Below are 12,271 nucleotides of genomic sequence, written 5' to 3'. Positions count from 1 at the left end.
TTTTAGTAATTATTTACTTTATGTGAGTCTCAAATTTTTATGAAATTTTACCAATTCCCGTCATTTCGAGATAGCTGAAAATTAATTAAATATTTTTTTCAATTAAAAAAATCGCAAACAAAACTAATTTCAGATTCAGTATTCGTACAGTCAATTAATTTTTATTAAAGATCGTGGTTGTTTGACGTATCCATCTCGAGATGTCGTAGTAATATGCCAAGAAACAGAAAAATTAATAATTTTTTTTAATAATGATGAAAGCAGAACACCTAGGCTACAGAAAAATAAAATTGTTTATCATGTATTAAAAAACTTTCTGAATGTGAACATATTTGAAAATTTACATGAACATTAATTTGATAATTTACCTAACAATTGTAATCATTTAATAGAACTTGTAAGGGCTGAATGTGAAAAGTATATCGATGTACGAATAAATCATGAAGTCAAATTATTTAATTCGGTAAAATCTACGAAAAGACAAATATTAAATAAATTAATATTATTTAGAGGATAATAAATATATTTAAATTATTTTGTAGTTTTATTTAATATGACACTAAAATATACTATTTTCTGAATTACAAACTTAAAATTGAATATTTGTCATAAGATGTAATATAATGTTTAATATGTAATAAAAATATTACTTAAACCGGATCTGCTTAAAGATGCGCGCGATCCGACTGCCTTCCACACTCCACTTCCCCGAATTTTGCATTCACTGGTACCCGTGCATTGGAATTAGATACGGCCAGTCTAGGTAGTCTGTGGAGTTACCATATAACTTAAGTTTGATCCTCCTAGATAAACAGCGATCTGGACAATTAAAGAAAAACATGTCAAAGAGCCCTGACTAAAAGACGATTTATTTCAAATCGATATGAAATCATCCGTAGAATTTGCTGTCTTCATTTGTCGATTTAGCTCCGAACACCCTGTATAACTTTAACATTTGATATTTTGCTAAATTTTCAGTTTTGATTGATTGTCAATTGACGTATTATCACTTTGACGTTCAGCTAGTGGATTGTTTCTCCTTACATTGTACGAAACAAAGGTCCGTAGTGACCTGTAATAGCTCTGACAAACTGTCAAGTACTGTTCAACAGACGCGTATCCCAACTATGTCTAAAAACCAGCACAAGTGCAGTTTGCCGGTTAAGGATGATTCCGGCCTTCCCAAATTGGCTCCCAATGCACATTGGGCTAAAAAACTAGGTAGAGTTTTGAGGATGTTAATAGTTGTTAATCCCAATCACACCAAGTGCAAGAAACTGTTCCGTAACAAGGCGGAAGCTAGGAAAGAAAGAAAGAGGCACATCTCCGGTCCCCATTATTTTGTGATTCACCCTCTGAGCACCCTCGACGCAATTCTGGATGCGACGTTTGTCATCTTATGGCTTTACTTCCTTATAGTGGAACCATTAATAAATTTCTTAGGTGTTGAAATAATTGACAGTATTGTGGACGTGCACAGAAAAGTGATGACCCCCATTCAGCTGGTCTTGATCTCACTATTTTTTAACAGAGGATACATCGATGAAAAGAATAATCGCATTGTGTTAGAATCTAAGAAGATAATACGCAGGTATTTATTTACGTACTTCATTTTCGATTATCTGAGTACATATTTCGCATTAGAGATACCGGCAGGTTGGATAATACAAAGAGAAGAGATTAAAAGGATTGCCGAGATGACCGCTTATTTTATTCGTGTATTTGCTTACAGCGTCAGGATTCCTACCGTAATAGAATACATGAATTATTCTCTTGGTAATTTAAAATTTAATAAAACGCTGGCATCTCTCATCTGCCACACGGTGAAAACTTACCTTATCCTTCACATCTTCTCTTTTATGATATTTGTTTTGCCAATATTATATTATATAATTAGGCAGTCATTTCCTCGTCGTTCGTGGATAATAAAAACTGCTGTTTATGCAATGGAACCAACTCAGAAGTATTTCGCAGCATTCCGTTTGGTATTTTGTCTTTTCTTCGGAATTTCATATGTGTATATAGAGGTTCTCAACGAACAAATCTATGCTGTGATTATATCCTTCACTGGCAGGCTTTACACTCTATATCTCCTAGCTGATATCTTGAGTATGCTGGGCATAACCGGTGTCTCTGAGAGTAAGTACCAACGAAGTATGTCGTCAATTCAACACTACATGGCTAACCAACATTTGCCAGATAATATAAAACAGAGGGTACTCCGGTATTGTAAGTTTAAATTTGAAGGACAATACTTCGAAGAGAACCAGATTAGGAGCACTCTATCCGATAATTTGCGTGCAGAACTTTTCCTGTTTAGTGCAAGGAAGATAATCCAGAAGGTGGAACTTTTCAAACAATTACCCCATTCTGCGATCGCCAGCATCATGGAAGTCATGAAATCCGAAACGTTCTCTCCCAACGACATCATTGTAACCATAGGTTCGGAAATAAGCGAAGTATATTTCGTATCCTCGGGCACTGTGGCCGTCACGAATTCGGCTGGCTACGAACTGTGCCATTTGGACGACGGTGATGAGTTCGGGACTAGTTGTCTTTTCTTTCAGAAGCAGAAATACGCAGTGGTGGCTATAGAAACGACAGAGGTGTTTGTCATAAACAAGAACGAGCTTATGGAATTTGTGCACCCTTATCCTGATGTGTTGAATGGATTTTATCGTTCAGCCAAGGAAAGGCTTGCCAAATTGAAACATTTGGGGGATCGTGCCGCCACACGAGACATCGATCTATTTCGTGAACTTGAAAGTGGGAATATTTTGGAAGCGCGTGAAGCAAGGCTGACCGCTGATCATTGAGACTTGTTTTTTTATTGTTCACAACGTTAGAGTTCTTTCTATTTAATATAATTATCTAAATAAAGAGTTTAATGTTACATAGTCTTTTTTATTTTTATGGAACATCAGTAACTTAAAGTTTAAAAGTAGTAACGTGACACAAGTATTTACTCTTTAATGCTTTCTAAATTTTCATTTCGCTGAACATTTCAAATTGAATATCGTTACGTCAATGCATTGGAGTTTAGACCATTTAGATTTGCCGTAGTAAGTGTCAAAGGGACACAAATCTAATATTTATTATATTTATTGCAGCATTTCTGAGGCTGAAACACGTCGTCAATGTTATAATTTGATTTTTATCATTTAATTCAATAGGTAAAAGGTATTCATTTAATTTAAATGAATTCAGTTAGTAAAGAAAAAAAACTAAAATACTTATTAAATACGGTTTGTCAATCGCTTACTCCCACTGTCCTTCAGTTAAAACCTCTCTTCATCCCCAAGGTCCTTGTTTTGTCTCAGTTAACACATAGAACAGTTCTAGTACACATGTTTTTCCTGGTGAATAAATATCTAGTGCATGCAACTAATTTTCTGTTGCCGATTCTCATATCTCGGTCAACACACATCATTGAAGTGCTGCGCCAGTAGTATCCACTATGGAACTTCATGCTCCAATCCAGCAGCCAACGCACCGCGTTAATAAATTCGAGGCTGCATACAATAAGTAGTGATGGGAGAATTCGAATACAAAAATCGATATCCATTCGATTCTTAAAAGTTCTCGCTGTACTCGAGAACTTTTATTCGATTTCGAGTATCTCTCAGGACAGGCAGATAGATGGACTAGACACTAGACGGATGTGCTTTAGAGGCCAAAATTGAATGTTTTTTAAGATTTGTTGTATTGTCAAATAATTTAAACTTTTTACTTATTTATTACTTTTTTTAAAATAAAATCCCAAACTAATGATTTGCAGCCAGGCTTCATTATAAAAATAAAAATTCAATAATTATAAAATAACTAAAAACATCAATATTTAATAACGGAAAATGCTCCGTGAAACAAACCACATCTCTCGTTCGTTGCGAGGTTTACTTTAATTACTAACTGCTGAGCTACCGTCGATGCGAGTACGAATAAAAATATCCCAATGATGCATTCGAATCCACACCGTGTCGACGACATACACCGATTCTGCATTGCCACTGTTCTCGAGTCCTGTTCTCGGATACTCATTCGATCTCGGTACGGTACTCGGTTCTCGGTTCTCGGATAATCATTCGATTCTTAAAAATATTCTATTCTGCCCATCACTAACAATAAGTACCTTCCTCCATATTCTCTTAACGATACTCTTAACGGCTATCTTCTAGTATTGTAGTTATGCACATGTGAGTAAATAAATAAGAAGATTTTATTGGATAGGGCGGACGGAGCATGCATTCACTGAGGCCATCTCGCGTTGGTGCGGCAAAACATTGTCCTTTATAGAAATTGTTAAATAGAAATCTGCAATCACAGATCGAGTCTGTAGACTTTTTCGCGACTGAATATTGGTGAATCTCTGTCTATTTATATCTCTTTTGATCTTAGTTGTCATATAGTAGTTTAAATCTCTTCATTCACTCACACTTTGTTTTAGATTAATGTAATAAGGGACTTATTGAATTAATTGTCTGAACTGCCTTACTGTTTTTTTTTATTCGTTTTTTATCCAAAATGAGTTTACCTGGTAGAACTAAACGTCAATGTTGTGCTCCAAATTGCAAAAGCATTTCCTACTATATGAATGTATGTAATACGTTCTATAGAAATAAAAGTTTTTCAGAATTACAAAAAACAGATAATTACAGGACAAAAACGCTAGAGCTCCTATCTTTCGAATTGAAAAAAACCACTGGCGTACCATTTTTTTCTTTAAAAATATCAGTATATCATCAATATACTTTTGTCGTAAAACGCAATGTTTCGAGAAAAATGGCAAAGTGTTATCGAATGCATATCGTGATTTGCCATTTTTCTCGCAAACATTGCGTTCAACGAAAAAAATATCAAGGGACACAAAGTTTTTAAATTCAATGGCTTTCTAGCGAACTGATCATTTTTAAGAAACTCAAATATGCGACCAAATTATTTTGGCTTCAAAGACAAGGGGGCCCACGAAAAAGTGTAATAAGAGGGTTCGCCGCCAAAAAGCCATTATCACTATCAAATTTCACATGCCATAAAACCCCTGTGTACCAAATTTAGTAATTCTCGTACATCAGGGTCCTGAGATATAAAAAATACTATTCTTACGGGCGGATTTCAGGGGGCTGTAATTCCGAATGAGGGTGCGACTTGGCAAAATAAAAAAATTCGGTTTTTTCGGTCCAATCATACCCCAAAATACCGTATTCTAGTATTTTAGTCCTTTGCGAAGCAACGATCAGCAAACAGTACAATAACATTCACGTACCGTTTTTTTATCTACAGGGTGATTCAGTCATAATGTCATTAATTTTAACCACGTATTCGGAAGGCTTAATAAAGACAGAAAATCGGAAAAAATTTTTTACTCGACTTTTAAAAATGAAGGAAATCAACTCATAACTCCCGCTAAGAGGGCGGTCCTGCGAGATGCCCGGATGCTCGGAAAATTTTGTAATGTAATGTCACGAACAAATTGTCAGCTGAAGCGAACAGCGTTGCCAAGTTCACATCATAATCTGTGGTTCACATTTACTTAATCCGCTTTAGTATATGGATACATATTATGTACGAAATCAATAAAATGCAAGTAAATAAAGGATCATGCTGCATTTTATTATAAATAATTTTAATAATTGTATAAACTTAGTGCAAAATATTTTAACAAACCTGACTTCTCGACGTCAACTTTCGTTAAAAGAAAATAAATAAAACAGAGGTTTGTAGGCACACCGTATTTTATCAAATAAAAAAAGTCGGCACACTAAATTCCCGAATATACAAAATTTACTACACACGGTTACAAAACCATTAAGAATTTAAAGCGTTTATTCAAATCTACCACCCTCAATATCTCCCGCATTTTTCCCGCAAAGGAGTGAACATCACATCATAAAGATGGAGAGGGGATGTGGATTGAAAAGACACAGACAAACGAAACCGTTAGTTTAGTCTATCTCCAATTGTTTAAAGTGTCGGTCGTGATGGCTTTGTATACGAATTCCGAATATGTGGATATGGTGATTCAATACGGAGAGTGTACAGAACGCAAATGCCGCTGCAATTGAATATCGCAGGCGTTTCCCTGATCGACAGAACTGATCCTGATCCCAAGCCCGCGGACAATTATGCAAGTCTTCGTGACACGGGTTCTATCATACCGCGCAGAGAACGTGCAGAAGAGATCGACAAAATGACTTAAATGTGATAGAGGCTGTTTTAAATGTAGTCGAGGAGCAGCGTACAAGAACAATTTCAAGATGATTGGAGATATCACAAACCAAAGTTTGGCGGATATTGCGCGAGAATTCACTCAACCCGTACCATTTTCAAAAAGTTCAAGCTTTAGAACCAGCTGATTTCCCCAATCGTCTTGAATTTTGCAATTGGTTCCTAAATCGAATTGCAGCAGGACCAAACTTTATTAACAGAGTAGCCAAACTTTACACGAAAAGTCGGCGACATTATTGCTGTTAATTATTTCTTCTTCGACAATATTATTACCTATTTGCAAATTTCTCTTTGTTTCTCCATCCTCTAAATATTTTATCTACTACATATGTCTAGTTTATTTGTAAAAAATTCCTCTAAACANAATAAAATATACAACATATTTTTGTTTTTTAAGACATTAAAAATTTAAAAATTTCGTAAATCAGGTACATTACCACATCCCCATTTTTTCTGGACAATTTTATAGAATTAGTTTTACAGAATGTAACTAAAATACCTGGTCAAACTTTAATGACGAATTTTATTCCACCAACTAATAAAAAAGTTTCTCTAAATTTTTGACCAGTCTCGACTGAATATTTAATAATATAATTTAAGTATTTAACACGTAAGAACGGTTCAAGGAAAATAGTTTCAAATAATATACAAGGTGTAAGTAAAATGCTTAGCCAAACATTAATGAGGAGTTCTACCTCGTAAATTAATGAAAAAAAGACCTTAAAGATGTGTTATTTTATGGTGCAAAATATAATAAAAATATAATATAAAGTACTATAAAATACATTAATAGTCATTATATTTTTGCCTTATTTCTTATTATTAATATTGCCGCTGAAAGAAATTTAACAGAAAAAGTATTGACTTATTGGTTTGAGCTGTCTTAATTGGCCGCGCACCAAAGGCGTGCGGATCATCAACATAAAATAAAGTGAACAATGACTATAAGATTTATCATTGTATCATTGTGAAACACGTAAATTGTTCTACGCACCGTTGCGTACTGATGTAATATTTGCATAATTAAATAATCTACTTCCAAGTTGGTAATTTCCACTCCGGGTTGTATTTATTCCAGTATTTACTGTATCAAATGGTAGGTTACATGCAATCAATATGAAGATTAAATCAAACATAAGTTGAGTCTTCTCGTTTTCGAGAGTTTTTTTTTGTATGTGTGTTGTGCACTGTTTAATACTGATACTTTATGTTTATTAATATTTATTTTAAACGTATTTATACATATACAAGTATGAATATTGTTATGTAATGTAATTTAATTGTTGTGTACTTTATTTATGTATACAATTTAAGTTTATGTACTTTCGGATAGCTCAGATAGTCAAACAGGAAAATCTACTTACCTTCATCTGCTTAAATATAGATGCCAGTATCAGTGAAAGTTTATATGTATTTTGTTTTTCTTTGTTTTATAAATTTAGAATTCTTTTTACCAAGATAAATTATTCTTAGAATTCAATTTGGGTAATACGAAAATTTATTAATTTTGAAATTAAAAAAAAATTCTTCAATATAAAATAAACCTGAAGGTAATATTTTTCCTGTATAATGTAGCACAAAACTATTCCCTCTAGGGGTGGTTCTTTAGAAGAAACAATCACTGACTTTTATTATTATTATTTTTTAAATGACTCCAATAAAACTTTAATTTTTGTCAAACTTTAAATCAAAGAATGAAATCCTAATTTTCAAAAAAATGTATATTAAGTTAAATTGATTCTTTCTTGAACACGATTTAGATGTTATATTTTCCCTACGTAACCTAAGCCAATACTATTAACTGAATTACTTATTTCTATATACAAAATTTATCACAACTAGTTTCCAATTTTAGACACAGTTTTGCTCCTTCCGTTCAACTTTGATGATCCTGTCTCGTTTGTCTAATGTTCAAAGTGCAACTCTCATACTTAACTGCTCTGTTATAAGAATAAATCATCTACTGTCTATCTGCTCCTCTATTATATCTAGTATATGGTTCGTTATTTTGTACTTTGTCCTTCACAGAACAGGAAAATGTTTATAATTTAATACTTGTTAGTTATCTTTTTCTATTCCTGTTTATGTCTTATATTTACGATTTCTGTCTTCTTTAGTTATTTATGGGCTTTTTAATATTTAAATTATCTTTTCTTCGTATTTATCTTAACTTTTTGATTAATTATTTCCTTCCATCAATTTTCAAAAATCTACTCACAAACTTTTTTTTTCTTCCTGTTTCCAAATAACCGCACTCCTGTTTCTACGTTTTAATTTTCCACTGCTCATTACTTAATAACTATTTTACAATATTTTTCTCATTTATATAAAAAAAATCAATTTAATTTAATCATTAAATAATTACTATTCTGAAATTTCCTATCATTTTATTTTCTTTTAAATTCTGATTTGATAAAAACTATTACTGTCAAATACTTCTTTCTTTCATTTTACCCCTTTCATATATGCAGTTTATAATACATTATATTATGCATTTATTACTGCCAATTTGATACATTAATGTTCTCAGTTTTATTTTTAATTTCCAAACCAATATTTACTTTATTAAATTTGCCACATTTCCATACATCTCAATATATTCTATACAAAGACATATAAGTTTCGTTTATCACAAATAATCTGGGTTTTTTCATTTTATTATCCAGTATTTTAATTAAAAGCTTTGATCCTAATTCATCTATATCATTCAAATTTAATTGACACAGTTCATCACGGGGACATGCACCGGCAACAACACATATTAAGGCAACCTGAAAAGGAGAAACTGATACCTAGATAGAAAATTTTCACTTCTAAACGTACTTTATTCATTAAGTCTGGTGGTTGAGTAATAAACGTTTCTAGTTATTTATTTGACAAATCTTTTGACTTCTTTAGTCACCTTGACGTTTTAGAAAAACACGTAATTTAAAAATTTTTGTATTTGTGAGATTCACTATTATTATTATTTTTAGAGCTTTATAAAAATGTATTCTTGTTACTAGAATGTACCGTTTTCGATATAAATGTTAGACCATGTCAACAAATACGGTTTTACCATTATTTTTATGAAATAAAATTCTTGATATTAAAAGGAAAAGTATATAGTTTCAAGCTCTTTATTTAGAAAATAAGATCAAACACAAAGAACTACTGCAAAAACAACATATTAATCCAAATTAATTCTAACACCGTGAACAACGATAAAAACAATCCTTAATTGTCAGTGACCATTCTTTTTGTACGCGCTTCTAAAATATTTCCTTTCTCCAATTCAGAAATTAAACTGACTTGTTGTGGTAGCACATTCTTCCAGATTTTTCAATTTGGCAAGTTTTTGCTTGATCGAACGATAGAATCCATTTATCACATCAGGATAAAGATGCAAAAACTCTATAAGCTGATTTTTGTCTATGATAAACACCTCGGTAGTTTCTATTCCCACCACCGCATATTTCCGCTTCTGAAAGAAAAGGCAATTAGTCCCGAACTCCTCACCATCCGCCAAGTGACACAGCTCCTTGCCATCTGAGGTCATAATGGCCACAGCACCCGAAGATATGAAGTATACTTCGCCTATTTCCGAACCTATTTTGATAATGATGTCATTGGGTGGGAAAATTTCTAATTTCATGACCTCCATCATGTTCCCAATTGTAGGACTGGGTAGATTTTTAAAAAGTGCCGACTTCTGCGTCATCTTTCGTGCAACAAATAGGAATAATTCGGCACGCAAATTATCGGAAAGAGTGTTCCTAATTTCGTTTTCTTCGAAGTATCGTCCTTGAAATTTAAATTTGCAATATCCGAATATACTGTTTTTTAAATTATCTGGCACACCTTGATTAGCCAAGTAGTTTTGTATTAAGGACATATTTCTTTGGTACATACTTTCAGAGATACCAGCTATGCCCAGTAATCTCAATATATCGGCCAGGAGATATAGAGTGTATATCCTCCCAGTAAAGGATATAATCACTGCACATATCTACTCTATGAGAACCTCCATTTCTATATGTGCAATTCTGAAGAAGAAAGAGAATACCATAAGGAAAGTATCGAAATATCTTTGATGCAATTCAGCCTTGTAATAAACACCAGTCGTTTTCATCCACGAACGAGAAGGAAAATGATCCGTGTATAAATACAATAACCGAGGAGCATTAACTATCATGTAAGCGAAGAGTTGAAGGATATGGTTTCGTTTTCACTGTGATACATAAGAGAGATCTACATGTTTTCTTAATTTTAATCTTTTTGGGTTCTAGTACAAGGTGATTAGTTTTCTTTTTGATGTAGCCTCTATTAAAGAATAGTAAGATCAAAATCAGTTGGATGGGGGTTATCATTTTTCTGGGTGCGTCCATAACAACGTTATATGTACTTGGTTCTGAGTAACTTATTACTGATTCTATTATTAGCAAATACAGCCACAGGATTACACACGTTGCATCTAGGATTGTACTGAGAACGCTCAGATGGTGAATCACGAAGAAATTTGGGCCGCAGGTGTGACTTTTTCTTTCTTTAAAAATTGCGGCAGAGTTGCGGAACAGTTTCTTACATTTGAAGTGGTTGGGGTTAATAAATATTAATTTCCTCAGAGCTCTGCCTAGTTTTTTCGTCCAATGTGCGTTTGGAGCCAATTTGGGAAGGCCGGAGTCCTTTCTGAGATGCAAACTGCACTTATGCCTGTTTTCGGACATGGTTGTTGGGGTACGCTTCTGTTCTACTTGACAGTTAGAACGGTCACAGGTTACTACAGATTTATTTTGTGGAAATTTAAACCTACTTGTTTCACTTTGTAATAGCTGTTTCACATTGACAATTTATTCATGAATAAATTGACGAAGTTCTTCATGAATTAATTCACGAATTTATTGGTAAACAGTGTGGTTTTACACTGCTGACTTTGTCAAGTTTTTTGATGTATGAATCAGTTCTACCAATGAATCAAAGAAGCAAATAAATTTCAAAAATGTCACCTTTCCACTCATAATTGTAGTGATACAACAGCGGTACCGTTCTGACACATATAAATATTAGTTTTTGTAAGTAACAATCAGTAAAAACAATGCAAAACTAGTACGACGCCACACAATTATTTACATATTCCAATAACATAACCTCATTACTGATCTGAGGTTGGAAATCTGTTGGGTTGGTACTTCCGAACTTCACGAAGAAATTGACGAAAATTAGAACATGCTCTATTCGTCAAGAACTTGATGAATAAATTCATGAAGTTATTTGGCAGCAGATTTGGTGCATTAAACTTGTCCAATTTTTTGATGAAGCGACTTCATCAATTAATTGATCAATAAATTGTCAATGTAAAACAGCTATAATGAAATACGACGCACTAACCGGACGTCAAACTGACAATGCAGTACCTTACGTCAGTTTGACAAGTAATCTGTATAAGTATTTAGCAAAATATTAAATGTGACGGCGTAGAACGAAATGTTAACAAAGTCACATAGGTACTTTATTAGTGAATTTAACGTTTTCTAAAATTAATTTATTTTCTCACTGAAAATGTTATGAAAAAAGTGTAGTCATCCAAAACTAATCCTTAGGTTATCTGAAACGTTCCATATAATGTGCAAGATTTTTAAAATGTTTATATTTCAAAGAGACAGATATTTACCCACTTAGAAGTTTCCCTTAAGGAGATCTTAAAAGATTTTATGTTTCAAATCTCCAAAATAAAGGAAAATTTTGCCTTTTCTATACAAACTATTAAATAATAAAATTGACTGCCCTCACATATTAGAAAAGAAAATCTTTTATGCTTCGTCGCTATTAGCTTTGTTCGGAGAGCGAATTTGCAAAAGTTTACTACCAAATTCGCATGTCTTGTCCATAACTGATTTCAGATCAACTCGATATCAAATCTACGAACGCATTCTTAAATTATTATTATAAGAAATTATTAGGTATATTATAAAAAAATGTTTGAATTATGTTTTTGTATTTTATCTTCTATTTTTTATTATTTTAGGTATTTAAGTAACAAACAGAAATTCAGTATTAATAACTTAATACA

The 12,271-nt window shown here is 32.9% G+C and overlaps 2 protein-coding genes across 2 annotated transcripts; one reads left to right on the top strand and one right to left on the bottom strand.

Moving 5' to 3' along the window:
- The first annotated feature begins 1,127 nt into the window (after window positions 1-1,127).
- On the top strand, window positions 1,128-2,816 carry LOC108907739 (potassium/sodium hyperpolarization-activated cyclic nucleotide-gated channel 3-like). The gene has a single exon (XM_018711534.1). It carries the CDS (start codon window positions 1,128-1,130, stop codon window positions 2,814-2,816), a length of 1,689 nt encoding a protein of 562 aa, XP_018567050.1.
- Window positions 2,817-9,496: 6,680 nt separating this feature from the next.
- On the bottom strand, window positions 9,497-9,922 carry LOC111691621 (potassium/sodium hyperpolarization-activated cyclic nucleotide-gated channel 2-like). The gene has a single exon (XM_023454731.1). It carries the CDS (start codon window positions 9,920-9,922, stop codon window positions 9,497-9,499), a length of 426 nt encoding a protein of 141 aa, XP_023310499.1.
- Window positions 9,923-12,271: the final 2,349 nt, after the last annotated feature.

This window comes from Anoplophora glabripennis, unplaced genomic scaffold, assembly GCF_000390285.2.
Source record: "Anoplophora glabripennis isolate ALB-LARVAE unplaced genomic scaffold, Agla_2.0 scaffold393, whole genome shotgun sequence".
NCBI lineage: Eukaryota > Metazoa > Arthropoda > Insecta > Coleoptera > Cerambycidae > Anoplophora > Anoplophora glabripennis.
Note: the sequence above shows the minus strand (reverse complement) of the source record. Positions and strands in the feature narration are given on the sequence as shown.